We start from the raw sequence: 17,680 nt of genomic DNA on the forward strand, positions 1-17,680 counted from the left end.
GGCTTAGGCGGCTATTTGCGTCTCGAAGTTCGGCCAGGTCGCTCTCCATAAGGGCCTGTTTATGCACCATCATTAACACTCCTTTGTTTAGCTGCTGTAAGCTTGCGATAATTGAAGTTGGGGAGCTATTTTGATGTCGTACGATACGATTCTTGATGCATTCGGTCTGCGATTCGGCCTCAATTGGGTTATTCGGCGTCTTTGAAACCCAAGGGGGTGGCAGTCCAGCAGAGGAACCTGGCGGTGTTGGCGTGTGAAACTTTACATCCAGCTGCGAAATCACATAATCCGGGTCGTACGGTACTAGGCCAGTTGCTCTAAAGCCTGCCTGGATATTTGACTTTGTCATCGCAGCGTCGTACGCCTTATAAAAGGCTGGGAGGAAGTCCTCCTTTGAGATATGGGTAATATGCGCCCGCATAAGGCCTTCGATTTCTTTGCTGTACGCCCGTTTTAGAGGTCTAAAGCACCCGACATCGAGAGGCTGGAGCTTATGCGACGAATGAGCAGGCATGCAGGGCGTAATTATATTCTGGTCCTTGCAGTACAGCTCGAAATCGACCGAGTGGTGGCTCTCGTGGCCGTCGAGGATAAGGAGCCGGTAAACGCCCTTCGTACGGCTCTTCGTATAGAAATCGAAGTGTTTTACCCATTCTAAGCCATTCTCATTCGTCGTCCAGCCGTTTTCAGAAAGCGAGATAATCCAGTTCGGCGGTAGAGGGCTTCGGACGTCCAGGAGTCGAGGTGGACCTTGCCTGCGAAGATGATGTACGGCGGGATCGAATTGCCGGACGCCCCGATACCCTGGATTACTGTAACCCATTCTTGATTGCCTTGTTGTACGGCTCTTGGCTTACCGCGTCGATCGGAGGTCGTAACGACAGTCTCGGCGGAGATCTTACCCATCGCAAAGCCCGTCTCATCGAAGTTGTAGATATCGTCGTCGTATATCCCGTATTTCGCGATTGTATTCCGTACGAGCTCAAACCACGCGCGATACGCGTCCGGATCTTCGCAGAGGACTCTCTGATAGTCGATTCTTCGACTAAAACGCGTACGGAGCTCAGGTCGTCGCTGTACGAAGGCTGAAGCCCAGTTCTTCCCAACGCGTAACGCGTTACGGTCGCGTAGTAGTCGATCCGCCATTTCTCGAACACTACTAAGTCGCGGTGGAAATGATCGCGAATCTAGGTCAATTACGTATCGTACGATGCTCTCCTCTTCGTATGAGGTTAATCTCTGGGTAGGCGATCGGACATCGCGTTTCGCAGGTCGGCCGCGGTGTCGTTCTTGAAGTGTCGTACGAGGCACGTTATAGACTGATGCAGCCTTTCGAACGCTCAATTTTGGATTAGATCGAAGCGCATTAAGCGCTAGAAGTAAGTCGCTTTCAATTGATTGTCGTACCATTATTGCTTGCAGAGAAAATGGATGAAGGCTGGGTATGTATGAAGGAGCGAGAAAAGTGGCCCGCTCGACCGGGTGGCCCGCTTGACCGGGATCTACGTTATTCATGTCTTATTTTCAACTCAAGTGAAGGCTGTGTATACCCCAACTACATGCCACCCCGTTCCGTGTCTGATGATTCTCTATATGCACATCCTGATGAATGAAATAAGCTATGTGAACGGCTCTTAAAACTCTCTCTGGGCGGCTGTGGGCGAGACTCGCGTACGTTTGGGACGACTCCTCGGAACGGCAAGCGCCGACATCGAACGCATCTATAGGGCCCAGGTTGAAGCCGGTGAAAAAGACGATAGTACAGCTGAATCCAGCGACGTCGAATTATCTAGTGAGCCAGAGGACTGTATTATCGTTGCATCGAGGCGTTGTTGAAAAAAGGGATAGATCCAGGGTCTGTTTTTTGATGGGGTGGATTTTGGGGGGCGTCGGATGGGGGGGTGCGTCGGAAGTGGGGGAGGGACGTATGATGATCCGTAGAGGGTAAGGCAGTAAACGTAGTAGCACAATGACGTCGACAAGAGCGAACTGTCATCGTGAGCCCGTTATCATGACAGCATTGCATCGTCATGGTTACGAGAGTGCTGCTTGATTGCCATTAAGGCGCGATCGTTATTTCCGTGTGAGAAAAACAGGTTGTGCTCTGGATTAGACAGATGCGACCCAATCAATTTATGGCGATGATGGCTGACGCGACAAACAAGTCAGCCAGCCTCCGACTTGGGAAGCGTTCCTGCATCCTCGTCTCATAAGCCCTTGCTTGGCTGATGGAGGACGGCATCACCGAACAGTACTGTGCAGTGCCTCTTCTGATTGCGACACCGAGAGGATCTTGCAGTTATTAAAACTGGTTTACGTAAGTTGGGGAAGGCAAGAATTCACTTCCAGTCGCCCACCGGTCGCCCAACAGTCAGCCACCAGCCGCTTTACATATCGCACTGAAGGCTATCGCACATTATACTGGACCAAGACGAGCAGGCGTGTGGACAACCGCATCATAGTGACAGTGGCGGCTGAGGAAATCAAAGCAAAAGCAAAGTCCTGATGACTCAGGACCTGGAGCGATGGGAGTTACTCGAAAACCTCGGTAAGGGCGCCTTTAGCCAGGTCTACCGCGCACGAGACCTGGAAGGAGATGCTGGCGAGGTAGCCGTGAAGGTGGTGCCAAAGTTCAAAATGAACAACCAGGGGGTGAGTCTCGCGGTTGCCTCCCTGAACGTCCATATGCATATGACCTCCACGCCCATCGACGCTCGCACCTATGGTGTTATCGCCTTGCGGTGTCGTCAGCCTCAGCTTTCATTCGGAAATGTCGCTATTATCGCTAACTCACACTGAGACGCAGAGGGCAATGGACAGTGACACTGCAGGCAGCATTCCGTTGTTTGCAACCTGGAGGCGTGATAGATATTTCCGATATGAGCTACCATCCGCCTGGTCCAATAGGTCCCGGCAGCGCGTGGATCGATTGGTTCCGGATGCTTGCCGTCCTCACGAATGCTGCCGGCTTGGATATTGGCATCTACCGGGGTGATCGTGCCCAACGTGAGCTGAGGCACGTTGGCTACAAAGTCTTGCGCCGGCCTCGGGACCGGTACTTAATCACTACGGGGATCTCCGTTTACGGGGGTCGCTGCCTACTAGTTAGCGTGGTTGAGCAGATGAAAGGCATCCTGACGCGAGCCATGGAGTTTGTGCCAGTTTCTCTGTCGCGAGAGGAGATGATGAGCCGACTGGAGAGGGAAATCCTTCAGGATGGAATGACGATTAGAGTGTAAGTCCCACCTTTCCTCCCAAGAGGTATTGTTCGGTTTTGACCTGACATTGCAGGGAGAGAGTCTTTGCACAGAAGCCTGGCGGCGGGTGATTGAAGCCGGGGAATGGGATCCCGGAGAATAGGGAGACTGAGGATGAGCGTGAGTTTCGCGTTCTGGTTGCGGCGTGCCGGTTACATTGTACTGCATCTAATAATCGTATTGCATGAAAGGAGCAACTGCTGAGGCTGTTGGTGCGCGCACCGCGACGCCCATGTGGTGACGCACTCTGGACAAGGTCAGGAATTATGATGTGGTATTTCATTACCGACGCGTTTACATGCCGCCGAGAGTCCGGATCGACTAGTGGTGTGGTCGCTGGGCTGTTGTGCGAGGCTCCAGAGGGATATAACTGAGGCGAACCGCCGGCGTTGTTCTCTTCTAGCCTGATCCACGTCTGCTCCATATTGATTCTCGCCTGTCTCGACCGTTCCCTCTCGACTCGATCTCATGAACCCCATCTGCGATCATGTCAGCTGGAAATGATACCCCTCAGATCTTGGGGGGACCAGAAACAAGCTCTCGCACTTGGTGGCGCCTCCTTGGGGGGCTGTTTAGATTAGGTAGGAACATTGCAGAGGATGATTGGTCGGCGGTTTCGGGCCCAGAGAGTGAGGCTGTCGATACCGGGTTGGCCGTCGGGTCTGGGGAACAGCCGCACACTTCTCCCGGTATGACCAGTCTACAACTACCACAGATGGATAGATTCAGGACAACCGCTAACATGAGTTTCTTCGATAGATGACAGTGTTTCCGCCTCTCAACGCCGGCAGGATGACATCGCCTTGATGCCTCATCGATGGCGTGTGGAGCGTTGGAACTCAGACCAGGATCTCCAGTCGGCCACAGAGCTTTGGCTGGATGCCCTTCCATCGCGGTTCCATCTCCCTCAAGACATTCTTGGGCCCCTTCTAGGCAGAAGCAACGCCCATCATTCCGTAGTTCGCGATCACACGGGGCTTCTTGGATTCTGTGCGACATATACCATGAATGCAGATAACGCTGGGGACCTCGTCGGGTCTCTGGGAGTTCTCATCGTGAGGTCGACACATCGAGGCCGAGGGATTGGAAAGAGTCTCCACGACGAAGCGTTAGGGCGCTTACGCGAGCAGCACAAAGTGCGCTGTCTGCGACTTGGTTCGACCTTCCCCCGACTACTGATCGGCGTGCCATTCGACGAACCCTTCGTGGGATGGTTCCGAAGGCGGGGTTTGGCATATTGATGAGAGTAGGTCGGACTCGGCATCGCAAGCCTCGGACTGGCTTTTGAGGCTAAGCGGCTGGCAGGAGAAAAGAACCACATCGCCCGAAGACGCGACGCTGGAAGTCCAGATATTTCACCAGTTTGGGCTGAGGTTCTCGCCATGCAACAACAACATGTTCGAAGACGCACTTAGGCTCGTGGCCCAAGTCACCCGCGGGAAAGACCTTGGCTGGTATGCACAACTTCATACCCTCATCCACGGGCCTTATCTCGGGGCCAGACTGTTAGATTCAGCAGGCTGCTTGAAAGTTTGTTTAGCAGTCGCCTGGTTCGTCTCCTGTCACCCTTGAAGCAAGATATGAGAGACCTCCACGCCGACGTGGCCTCTCGCTGGGACTGCCAGAACTACTATGGATACGACAGATGGTTTGCCGGTCAACGCAACGGAGCCTCTGGCCTATCCAACCTCAACACGGAGTACATTCGTCGCTACAAGGAGGCTATTCCGTGGATTCAGGGCAGGATCGTCTCGAACTCTAGGTACCGCACTGATAACACCAAGTTCTGGGGTCAGTGTTCCTCCGATTTAAGAGGCTGGGAGTCGGAACACCTGTGCCCCGAAGGCCTGGCTGAGTACAGACACTGCCGACTGGTTCTCCAGGCCTTGCACACCACTCCATCGTTGCGAAGTTTTGCCTAGTATCTTTGCTGGACATTGCCTTATTCAAACCTTCCAGATGAATGATATGTCTCAGAGGCAACTACTTCCTTTATTCTCATGTTCCAATAGTGGCGACAAGACAACGTTCAGGAGTATCTCACTGCCAGCCAACATTACCCAAGTATGCGCGACCTATGAGCAGTAGATATTTTGCAAACAGGTGGAGTTAAGCATGCAAATCATTTGGCAAATTGCCAGTTCAACCAAATATCGCCCCGTGGCCGTCCAACTAATCAAATATCGGGGCAAACTTGCATTCCTATGAGAACTGCGTATGGGCCCCGGCTCCCCTGGAGGGCCAGCGATCAATCTGTTAAGCCTAACATGTTGAATAGGCCAATCCTAGCACCTTGTATCCTCCCTAGCCTTCGGGGAAGCAACTGAAGCAAGGGGAAGCTGCAACAAGGAGTGGACTGCACCACAAGAAACCAAAGGAGCGGGTGAGAGAGTGGGTTTGAGCACATCGTATGCTTATGGAAACCTCAACGCCCTGGCTTACTTCGCAGTGCCAATGTAGGCAAAGCATTCCTTGAAGGCCTTGGCCTCGAGACCGAAGAGACCGCCATGGTCAAGCATGGAGGCAGGGTACCATGTAGTCGGATCAATGCGCTCCAGGAGTCCCGGGTAGCTAGTCAAGCCGGTCGGCTCGGTGACGCCCCAAGGGTTGCGAAGAATGATGTACTGCTTGTGGCCGAGGACAGTGTAGCCGAGGACGGAATAGGCATGGTTGGCAACGATGTTGCTGCCGGTGTACACATCGCCGGTGGCGTAGGTCCAGGCCGTCATGGGGTTGATGGTCTTGAGGTTGACACAGTTGGAGCGGACCAGCCCGAGCAAGTCGTTGGCAGAGTGCTTCTCGGTAATGTAGTAATGGGTGTCGCGCCCGTTGATCTGGGCCATGGCCTTGACCGGATCGCCGCTGTGCGTCTGGGTGATGTCGGGCTGCTGAGAGGAGCTGCCGGTGATCCATTTGGCGAAGGCCTTCTCGTACAACGAGGGCCAGATGTCAGCTCCGTCGCTGGAGCGGCAGTACAGGGGCTCGTTGTTCGAGTTATTCATGGGGATCTCGTAGTTGACCTCCACAGTGTCGGTGCGGGCGTTGTTGTCGCCGCCCTTGTCGTGGAATTTGATAACGAGGCGCTTCTTCTCGTCCTTGTTCTGGTGGACGCGGGTCGAGCGGTTGATGGCAGAAGGGTCCGACCAGAAGACGGAGAAGAGGGCGGCAATCAGCCAGCTGTTGCTGGTACAACCCTGGATCGGGTCGTCGAAGCTGTGCATAGTGTTCCCGTTGACAATCTGGAACGTGGCAAGGTCGCCAATGACGCGCTTGCGGAACATCTGGAAGTAATAGTCGTACATGTCGCGCCACGAACCGTTCGGCGGCATCCAGTGGCCCTTTTGCATTCTGAAGGGAGTGACAAGCTCGTTGACGGTCATGGTCACCTCCCGGTTGGTGACCGTCTTGCCCAGAGAGTGCGCATCGATGATCAAGCGCAGCTTGCCATTCTGCATGCGAGCCATCTTCACACGGGCTTCACCCATGTCCTTCAGTCCAATCTTCTCGAGGTCCTTCAACTGCTGGACCTCCGAGAGATCAGGGGTTTCGAGATCGTGCTCGTTTAGGATCTTCATGTCCTTCTCCGTCAGCTTCTCCGCTTTCCTATCTTTCTTGTTGAGCTTCAGTCCGGCAAAGAGCACGGAATCATGCTTCATATCGAAGAGTTCATCATATTCCGTCTGGAGGACACTGGCCAGGATCTTCGCCGAGGCCATCGTACGAGCCTCAATCTTTCGCCCAAGCAGGGCTTCGGCAAGGGCATATGGATTGACGGCACCCACTCTGACATCCTTGGGGGGGGCGTCAGCGTGCAGGCTCCGTCCTCCGGAGGAGAGCGTTGATGCCGGTTTCACATCGCCGAGCTCATCGTAGTCTGACTGGAAACTGTCAGAGCCAGGAGACATTTGCTTGTTGGCCTTGTGGCCAAGGATGGCTTCAACGAGTGCGGATGGGTCGACGACGAGGAGCTTGGAATTTTTGGACGAAGAATCAGAAGACGCAAATTGGATATGATCCATGTTGACGGCAGTTGCACGCATGTGATGAAGGGGAGATAGTGAATTGAACTTGGCAAGTGATTAGGCGGTTAAATGATGAGACGTCCTGTCTGAGGAGGAGAAGGAAAGGAAAAGATCTTGAAGCTGGGTTGCTTCTGGGGACTTTATGCTTCTTCGCGGCTCGTTCTACACCGATGTTTTCCGGGCAGTAACGCATCATTGGTTCAGAATGAAGCTTCAACCGTGCAGATTTCCTCGTATCTATGACACATCTTGACTCAAACTTTTCTTATAATGGCGAGTGAGCGTTGCAGAAAACGACCCGTGAAGTGTCGCCGAACCTCCTTACTGGATGGGATCTCTCTTGCTGGTACTGACATGTCAAATGAACCTATGGCCCAAGCGCTGTAACCGGCCAACAATTGCGTGGGTCTGGGAGATTCATCAGATGCAACATGACGTACTTGGTATCAAGGGATCAACCGTTGTTAGCCGCCGTATAGTCGTGTTTGAAGTACTTAACTGAGCCAAGCTAGAGGAATGGCTACCAGTGCCACATATGAACGTGACACACTTCGCTCCTCACAACTTACATCGAAGCACTGAGCCAGGTATTCACCCGCTGTCTTTTACCGGGGCATGCCTATTCAATCTAAGCTCGCTGAGCGGCCGAGAGATTGCGGGGTGCCTGTTCTGTTGAATGATACTGTCGTTCGACATCATGGTACAAACCAGCCTGAGGACGCAGCACGCCTCCTACGACAGACTTACATCTCGGTATGCCCCAACCGTTGACCTTTCCCCGCACTGGGAGGCTGACAATGTGCCGTCCTTTCCAGAACTCATACCTCAGCATGTGAAAGCTGGGTCTTCGGTAAGTTAGAGTTGTGTAGCCCAGCTACTATGTAGGACCTTGTGTGGTCTGATGTCTGATAGCCTGCAGAGGGCAATCGTCAACGCAGGGGGGTTTCCGGGTTTATGATTGGAGACGAGCGTATGTGGACGAGCTAGTAAAGCTAGAATGGCTCCACAATGGTGCCGAATCGCTGGGAAACCTGGGGAATGCCGATCACCCCGGATGACTACGCATCACCCCGGCCTTACCCCTGCTCATGATGGAAGGGGGACATAAAGCAGCGATCCTCACATATCTTCCCCGATTCGTTTTGAGGTTGATGAACCCATGCAGCTCCGAAATTAATCTTGACAGAGTGGCTCTCATCAAGAAGAGTTATCGTCGTGACTGGAGATCTGGGTGCCAGCCCAGAGGAGCTAAGGACTGGCGAGGTGTCCCAGGAGAGGACCACAGATATCTCGGTCTCCTGTTGATGAAGCCTGTATTTTAAGTACTGTACGCAGACAATTTCGGATGTACGTTTGGTCAACCAGAACACACACACACACACGCACACACACATTTAATCATGTCCGGTGGCTGCCAGCCAATAGGGCCACTATTTGCTCTGCACATTTCCGTTTCCCAAGCTTTGTCATGATCTCCTAAAAGCCCGTACAGCGTCCGTTTCCTGCTTTTGCCTCTTCCATTTACCGTCACTCTACGGTATCTCGTGTACAAGGATATCGACCAAGATCTTATCTCCCACCTCTCTATGGACCTTGGATCCCATTTCGGGCTCTCATAAAAACTGCCGATCACAGAGATCCTCGCGGAAGCGTGGAACTCACAGAGCAGCTCTCCGGCACAATGCGACACCGGAAACCCGTCATACAAGAGAATTGTACTTTCCAGACTCCTAAGGAAGTGCTCGGTGGTCCCAAGCCAGCAGCTTCCGATGCATGACCCCCCAGCCGAAATCTGCTTCGAGGCCGCCGAAACATGGTGATATGTCAACTTCTGCCTACTCCGGGACCGGCGGAGCTCGAGCCGGAGCACCAGGCCACGCATCCGCTGATCAGCAAACTGGTTCTACATCCTTGGTATTCCTACGATGGCTGCAGACTGTGAGCGGGCCTTTGGTGTTGGACAGCTTACATTGACGTCGCAGAACCTGTCGATGAAGGCGCAGACCATAGGAAAGTTGCAGCCGACGAGGAATTGGCTATGAAGCACGTGTGAGGGAACCGACTTGCATTGCTACCAAATGGGACCTGATGTACAAAGAAGACTCTGATGAGGAAGATAGAAGTAGCCGGGAGTTTGCCTGGACGAGGGCCTTTGCCCCGAGGTCATTACCGCTCAGCCCGTTACGCCTCTGTTGGAATAAATATTGACTTGCATAATGGGCAATCGACATGACGGTTTTTGAGCCAAGAGTCGATGCAAGTCGTGTGAAACAGATGTTTGCATTTCAATCGTCGGACGCTGTCCACATCCACTAGGACTTCGAGGCAGATTGCACTGCAGCAATGTCAGTGTTACCAGGAAAACTGCACCACTTGGAACATAATTACTGTACCAGACTTCAGCTGCGCTGGACTGGGTTGAAGCCACAGCAGCTTCCCTCTTAAACCCCTGAATCTGCTCGTACTTTTGTGAGGGGCTTTGCATCATTTAGCATTCGCAGGTCGATTGTCTCCTTCAATTTCCTTTTTGCTCTCTCAACGTCTCTCTGAGGCTGATGATGGCTCTGTAATTTCACCAGACAGCTTTTGTTCATGAGCATGCATATGGGTGGTTGGAACTTGAGAGAGATTACGTACAGAATGGGGAGCACGAGGGCTACGACGACGACGACGACGCCAACTGTCACCAAAGCCGGTATACGCGAATCTGGAGCTGAGGCGTCGTAGTCGTTCGGCGTCGTCGGGTTGCCTGCGATAACGCTCATGAGCTGTTAGTGTTCGTTAATATCCTCGTGGCCAAATTCTGCCGCCGTTCGATGGATACAGTACACTGAACATAAATCGAGGGGTGCCTGATCAAATATCATGACAGATCGTAGCTCAGCCACGCCCGACAATCATACGATGCCCTTCGAGAATGCGCAAGAGCCTGCTATAGTAAAGTTTGCCACCGGGCTTCCGAAGCTTTATCACCTAAAGCGCCCTGTGGTTTTATGAGCAGTTGTTTCAACATGGAGATCGCCGCCCTTCATTCCGGGTTAGTTAATTGGTGGCTTGATCGGGCCATAGCCGCGATACTAGTACGCGGTGCCGGCACTGCGAATCAGTCCCAGCCGGAATACCTACCATAGTAGGTGGTCCACTACGGCACTAGCTCTCGTAGGTTGGATGGTATGGTGGTCATTTCTTCCCCTTCGTTCGGCCGCAGATCCCCGCCCTCACGCCAACTATCGTCACATGTTCTAGCGATGGAGGCATCTCGACGTCGAAGGCAGAGGCGGCGTGGTTAACCGATCGGAAGGTTGCCTGACAAACCGCGCGTCATGCAACCGACGCACTCTACTACGACACTTCCGGTAGATACGGGCCTGGCATCCGGCAAGTCCTATGCAGCTCGTCGTCTTGGAACCAGAGCAATCACACGAGGCACTCGTCTTGGCCACTGGCATTTCCACCCCTGCAAGCACATGGAGTGCTGGAATTCGAGCGAACCCGGACCATCCTCCTGCCAGGTCGATGAAACTTGAATTTGTGCCAAACAGGACGAATGTTTCCCCGCCGCCTAAGTACCCACCCGGCCAGGCACGGCCGCCGTAGCCTGAAGTCTAATTTGGCCCAGCAAATCAAACACGCCACAACACGCACGCCACTCAGATTCAAAGTTCACGTCAGTCTGTGAGCAAAGCCGCCCCACCCCACTCCGTGGCTTAGCATCAAGCCCTCCAAGTGTGGCTGCAAGCAGTCAACGAACAGGCTTGTGAAAGTGCCCTACACTCTCTGCCAGAGAAAAATCATCACTGGACGGAGGGAGTCCACACCATGCGCCCCGTTGGGTTTCGTTGCCCCGTACTCTATCTCCCTCCGCCTGGAAACTCCTGGTCAAGTTATGCCGCTGGGGAATTACGCCCTGAAAGGATGTTGGCATAAACCGGGGTCGTTGACAAGCATATTCTCTGGGAGACGCCATGCCGGAGAGCGGCAGCCGCGTTCGAGCTGGGTGTGTGTGGAAGGCAAAAACGGCTGGGCACCACGTTGGGGGAGCCAAGTTGTCCCAAAGGGGATTGGGAGTCAGTCCCGACCAACCAATTGGTCCGCTATGGCACAGCCCACGACTTCGCCGAGGATTTGCAGAACGAGCAACCGTGTACCATTCAATGCCCCTGTCAGGTACAACAAGGATTACTCGATGACAAGGGCCGCACAACATCCATCTGGTTACCCTCCTCAAGCGGGGAAAGGGGTTACATCACTGGGCCAAGCCAAGGGTTGGTACCCCGGTCGGGGCATCCCTCCAGCTCTCCCAGGGGCGCGAACCGATTTGCCCACTGGAGAGGCCAACGACGGCGGACTCGATCCCGTGGACTTGGCCACAGCCGCCCACAGGGTCGTTTCAGTCGGGACCAACGCGACGGTTACAGGCCACGCTCTTTGCAAGGCACCATCTCTCATCAAAAACGAATGCAGGCCCTAATTTGCGAGGCACTCACATGTCGGAACGTGGATCAGTTACATGACGTGCCTAAAGGAGGTCTAGGTACATGCTGGCGATGTCTTTGGACTAAGAAATGCAGGAACGTGGGCAAATGTGCCACAGCTGGAAGTACCTAAGCAGCGTGGAAATTTCCAGGTGAGTACTCCTCCCGTCTCCATATGTTGGGCGTCTGGCATCACAATAATCCACCGATCGGCATGGATGGCACCCGCATCTCCACGGAGGGAGCAGTGATCAACTAAACACAACGGTGAACCTGCCGGCCGGGACACACAGAGTCAAACTTAACCTTCGAGATGCAGCACCATGACCTCACCCCCATGGCAAGAGCCTTGAAATGGGGGGGGTCGTGGCTGACGTGTTGTGTCGTCGAAGCATCGTCAACCCCTGGCACATGCGACCACGCCAGTGGCAAAGGCGGACGCGAGACTATCTTCTCCCTCTACCAATCACCCTTAGGCAAGCCATAGTGGTGGCCTGAAGATGGCACACCCTGATCACCCTGTTGCCATACCATTCCTCGCCCCTGACTCACGGCTTTGGTCTGCTCTGGACACTTCGATTTTGCACCATCCCATCAGTGTTCCCATTCCAACTCTAGACGAACCTCTCTTTTTCTTGTCCGAGCTCTGCTCCTTCAAGTCACTGTTTGCATTGGACCATCTTGGCTTGTTAAACTTCTTGCCGGTTCCCTCAGCATCTCTCTAACTTGACTCCGACTCCCCGTGCAAGGGGATAGGTCCTACCTTACACGTTTCTAGTACAATGGAACTACCATTTGCTCCTTCCGTCGAGGCTGAGGATGGCTATTTTAAATATTCGTGTGATATTCTAACTTGACCGGCTTTCGAAGCCCTGGAACTATCACTATCCACTTGATCTTTTGTTGATAAGGCCCCAGACCCTGCATCCGTCGTGGGCATCCACACCAGAACATTACCGTAATTGCTCTTCCTCCGGGGAATCCAAGCGGCATCGACTTTAGATGCCGAGTTGGCGCTGACCTGACCGCTGCCCGGATATTGGACAACGATTTTGTTGTCCGTTGTTGGATGTGGTCATTCGTGGCCCATCCTAGCTTCGGGGCAAGATCAACCCAGCAAGCCAATGCTCCCGATGGTGACACCGTGCTCTCACCCGGGACTCAAAAAGGGCCACTATTACGATAGCAGTCAGTCTATTGACGGTGCATGGCCTCGGACAGAACTTGAAGGGGAAATTATCCCCTCTATTCGACAGGTGAGCTTACCGTCGCCCTTCATCGCCGACTCCCTCCCCTTCTTTTCCTGAGAGAAGTCATGCTTACTCCATATCCAGGTCTTTCCGGAGATTCACTTTCGAGGGCAGGATGACCCCTCGAGGAGAGCGTCTACGACGTCTTCTCCCACAGCAGCTAATTCTGCTGCCGCAACGACTTTCGAGTGCTCTCGCTCCCGAAACTCGAACAAATGTCAGAAGCCACGGCTTTACGAGACGACACATCCAGCGCTTCCTTAGCGGCAGCCTTTGTCAACACCTTCTGGGCCTTCCCTCGAGGGTGGCGCACCGCGAACGAGTCTACAGGTTACGCAGGCTCGGCTGGTTCCTATATTGCCGCCAGGGCTCAGGGAAGCACATGATCGCCAGGACGTGTGTCCCGCTGCACCCGGCCAGGTGCAAATGGCTGCTTCCGACCTAGACCATATGCACCACGACAGAATGATGTCAACTAAAGACTTCCAACTGACGCGGCCAGCATCTTTATGTTCTACCAAACTGCTGGTTGAATCGGCGCCGTCGTACGTGGTAAAGGAGGGACATCCGCACAGATACGAGCATCCCACTCGAGCTCAGTCCTCGTCTCTGGGGTCTACTCAGCGCCTCGACCTTAGTAAGGGCAAGTCACGGTCTATAGGCCCTAGGATTGCCCAGGAGCATGAATCGGGTTCGGGTGGAAGCAATAGAAGTAGCTAAACCATTGAGAAGGCACGAAGAGAGTCACCAAGGTGAATTCGCCGCAACTGGAGCGCAAGAGAGCCAACGACAGGAAGGTCCAACGAGCTAGGCGGACGAAGACAAAGAAACACATCGGGAGACTCGAGCGAGAGATTGCGGTGCTCAAGGGCAAGGGCAGCCGCGAGAGGATCGTCCAGGAGCTCCTGCGGAAGAACCGGGCCTTGGAAAACGAACTATTTCGGTGCAAGGAAACTATGAGACAGGCATTAAGGCCTCCTAGCCCGGCTCAGGGAACGAGTTTCCCGCCGTGACGGGCGGTGTTCATCGACAGTCCCAATGTACGATATCCTACGTTCTGCGAGCGCCGTGGCATGTTCATTGCTATTTACCACGCCTTCTGGCCATCCATGCATCGTCTCTTTCTTTTATCCTCTTCTGTTGAACTACATATGTACCAACCACGGGCGCTGCCTACATTCATGTTGCTCGGGGCTTAATAATCCATCCCCGTCGCCTCCACTGCCGCGACCTTTGCAGACCACCCAAGGCTGATGCCTGTTTGCTGTACTCATTCTTTAATGACGCCGAGAACCCTGAGCGGCCGTTTAGTTGTGCGTCGGCGTGTCACCCTCGACCTTGAACTCCGGTTCGGACCATCTTCGTTGTGCCGCGCTACCAAATTGGCAGGCTCGCTGTTCGTCTTGTGTCACTGTGACAAAGCGGTGTGGACATTCACGTCGTCGGCGATATGCACTCGGATAAGGTGCAGAGGACTGGAGAGCACGTTCCAGAGGATTGCCAGGCACCCGCCATGGTCCGGTGTTGTCACGTCCGGCGGCGTGTACCGGATGCTGACTCGGAAGGCATTTGTGGAAGGGGGAACGGCGACTAGGCTTGATAAGCGGGGCAATAGGCCCTTGTTGTTCGTCTTTGGGCAGTCCAGGAACACCACAATGACTCGCGCTGGGTGTTCCACAAGCAAGGTCTCCAGCTCCCCAAGGGCAGCGTCTCCAAGAGGATTCTCCCCGATTCGCCGAAACCCGCGTAGGATTGCCTGAAGCAAACCCAGCCGGCGCACTTTGCGCGTCCCAGGACAAGATGTAGTAAAGATAGGATCGAAGGCCGCAGCAAGGTACACAGCGTCGATAGGAGAAGTTGCCGATGACACGATGACGGAGCCGCCTTGAGGCAGGCGCCAGGATGGCTGTTGGGCTACCGAGCCACGTCTAACGCCATCGATTTGTAGGTCCGTCCACCACGTGCCGGAGATACCCATCAGTATGAATAAAGCAAGCTTCTTAACAACGGAGCCACTTGGGAACCATTGCAGTAGTATCCCGTAGGCGGCGATGGTAATGAAGATGAGGGGCAAGCGGGTAACAAGGAGAAGGACTTGCAAGATGAGTGAGAAGACGGAGGAAAAGAAGTTGACCGCGAATAGTGAAGAGACCAGGCAGGCCGAGAACATGCCCTGCTCAATAATGTTGTTGGAAACCAAAGCTGGCCTGACGGTCATATTGGGACGATGTTGTTACGGATATTGTAGGATCAGGCCCTGATGTGTGAGTATGGATGAAGCGCTCGGGCTCCTTTTCTGTCTCGACAGGCATCTGAAGGCACTAGGTTCACCAAAGACGTTGCCGTGGAGCGACTCTTGATGCATGTGCAGGTTACCCCGCCAGAGGTAATGACATGATCATCCACGGATCACTTCCACGAAGGTTTTGGCCCGGCAATGGAGGTTGGTTCGCAAGGTGGCTGGCTGGCCCATGAAACTTCCCGTGTGCATGCGGCTCAATTTGACCCACATCGGGGAGGATAATCCAGTCCATGGGACCAAGGCCGGCATTAGGCGAAACTCCAAGCCCTAAGACCAAAGTGAATTAGCGACAGGAGGGCTGAACATGCCAGTTGGGTCGGGCTCGATCGTGCCGACCGCTTGGAGCGGCGGGGTTGGCGGGGACTAGGATGCGATGCATCAGTCGGGTAGGGGTCAAACGGTAGGACCACAATGGAGAGACAGAGCTGCGCCGTGCGGCACCGGGGCTGCATTGACGGGCGGGAGAGATGGCTTTTAGGGACCTTCCTAAGGCGCCGTCACGTGGATCCGAGGTGAGGGTTGAATTGCCGCCTTTACTGGTTCGTCCATGGACAGGGTGTCAAGGACTCGCAGACCGGGACGGCCCGCCCTTTCCGGGGGCCTGCTGAGGCGCCGGCCGAAGTTGGGCCACTGGCCAAGCCTTGACGTTGAACACCCGCCGAGCAAGGAGCCAAGAATAACAAACCCGCGAAAACCGATGGAGCCCACGGATCGATGCGATGGGGTTCGTCGCAGCACCAGGCTAACGAGTGCTGGTGCGCCAAAACCCTGCCTTTGCCAGAGCCAGAAACGGCTTCACAGGACTCTACCCAGTTGGGATCCATGATTTTGCCAAGCCGGAAACCGCTTCGCCATGCAGCGCAACCAGTGAGCTAGAATGGGAGGGAAGGCGATGGGGGTTGTGGTCGGGAAGGTGGGTGGGAGGGAGCAAACAGGTTGACCGGGGCGCTAACGTTCTGTTCCCGAGGATGGGATCATTCATCATTCGCGCCTGACGACCTCCGGTCTCCCTCCAAGTCTCCCAGGCGCTCCTCTGGTCTTCCCCCGGGCGCTCCAACCACTGCCCGAGCCTTCTCCGGCTGCACTGACGCATCGCGATCCTGCAGCGGGCAACCACAACTCCCGGCGCCCCCGCATCAGCCCGCACCTGCCCGCACTAATGGCATTGTCCAGCCCCCAATTTGTGGCACAGCACTCCCCTCTTGACTTGGTTGCCACACCTGCCAATGAGTCAAGGCTTGTCTAAAATTAGGTTCGTTGCATGAGGTTGGGCTTTGCCTCGGATTCTTCATTAACCACCAAACGCATGCTCATTGCTGAAGAACATCTAAAAGTGCTAATTTGAGATGCTAACCGCCGGTATCCAGCCTCACGCACAGACGTGCCAACCTCCTAGAGCTACCCTGGGCTTTTCAGTCACAAGCTGAATGTTAGTTACACAGTGCACTGGCCATGCGACCAAAACGTGAAGGAGCCGTGGAGTGCTAACCCATGTTCATTTCTGCGTCTTATCCGTGCCGCAGGTAGGGCACGCATTCCCTTTTACGTTGCCTGTGTCCAAGCATGTTTCGCATTCATACATCTTGGCGAAAATATTGGCAGTGAACCGGACCTGATCGTACTTTGCGTCCAAGTTATAGAGCAAGAGCTGTCGATGTCGGGGTCGTCAGGTTAATGCCTAAACCCTGGGCGCCAAAGAGGTATTTATGCTGATTCCTGTCGCGTTTGCCCCTCCAAACTCACAAGCCAATGAAAACACTCGTTTTGGCTGCGAGCGTTAATTGGCTGTTCGGATCAACGTACTGCCGAAATGGGGGCTCCTACAAACCCCGCTTCGATCTTCGTGAAAGCTGCCACTTGAGGTTGGCAACCACCGAAGATGGATGGCCTCTTCGAGTGGAGGCAGTGCACTTGCTCTGCTATCTTTCCAACAGTCGACGCGTTGGGCGGCCATATAGAGGAGCATAAAGTCAGTATTCCACTTTGTAAACTGCAGGGCTAATATCGTCCAGGTTTGGGAAGTCGAGCTGAAGAAATGGGAGACCAACATATCCGCCGCGCTCGCAAAATGCAGAACCCACTCCGCAGTGAATCCCGGAGATCTTCAGGACGACGACGAAGATCCAGATACAGGCAGGAGTACTAAAGGGCGTCATTGTCCTTAGGAGGGATGCGGACGAACTGAACCCTTTGCGAAGCGCAAGGAACTTCGCATACACTACCGACAGCGTACGTTTTCCCCGGTTCCTACGTCTCAAACTAGATTTTAACGCAGCGCCTGTAGATGTCGAATGCAAAGAAGTGTGCCTGTGCTGTGGCCACCGCTTCAACGTGGCGAGCGCATTCTTGAGACATACGCCAAAGAGTTCAGAAA

General features: G+C 54.1%; 3 protein-coding genes across 3 annotated transcripts; 2 read left to right on the plus strand and 1 right to left on the minus strand.

Moving 5' to 3' along the window:
- Positions 1–1,449: 1,449 nt before the first annotated feature.
- Positions 1,450–1,855, plus strand: B0I36DRAFT_336574 (uncharacterized protein). The gene is made up of 2 exons (XM_046155603.1): positions 1,450–1,602; positions 1,676–1,855. Exons 1-2 carry the CDS (start codon positions 1,560–1,562, stop codon positions 1,834–1,836), a joined length of 204 nt encoding a protein of 67 aa, XP_046005693.1. The 5' UTR covers positions 1,450–1,559; the 3' UTR covers positions 1,837–1,855.
- Positions 1,856–2,233: 378 nt separating this feature from the next.
- Positions 2,234–5,520, plus strand: B0I36DRAFT_395865 (uncharacterized protein). The gene is made up of 5 exons (XM_046161533.1): positions 2,234–2,652; positions 2,832–3,235; positions 4,024–4,470; positions 4,508–4,711; positions 4,798–5,520. Exons 1-5 carry the CDS (start codon positions 2,506–2,508, stop codon positions 5,177–5,179), a joined length of 1,584 nt encoding a protein of 527 aa, XP_046005694.1. The 5' UTR covers positions 2,234–2,505; the 3' UTR covers positions 5,180–5,520.
- An 8,754-nt stretch (positions 5,521–14,274) lies between these two features.
- Positions 14,275–15,706, minus strand: B0I36DRAFT_425527 (uncharacterized protein; the record flags this gene model as incomplete). Its single annotated transcript, XM_046162334.1, is given in 2 exon segments — positions 14,275–14,398; positions 14,417–15,706. The coding sequence occupies 2 exon segments, from the start codon at positions 15,220–15,222 to the stop codon at positions 14,275–14,277; spliced, it is 930 nt and encodes a 309-aa protein (XP_046005695.1). The 5' UTR covers positions 15,223–15,706.
- Positions 15,707–17,680: the final 1,974 nt, after the last annotated feature.

Source organism: Microdochium trichocladiopsis (assembly GCF_020744255.1).
Source record: "Microdochium trichocladiopsis strain MPI-CAGE-CH-0230 chromosome Unknown B0I36scaffold_12, whole genome shotgun sequence".
Taxonomy (NCBI): domain Eukaryota; kingdom Fungi; phylum Ascomycota; class Sordariomycetes; order Xylariales; family Microdochiaceae; genus Microdochium; species Microdochium trichocladiopsis.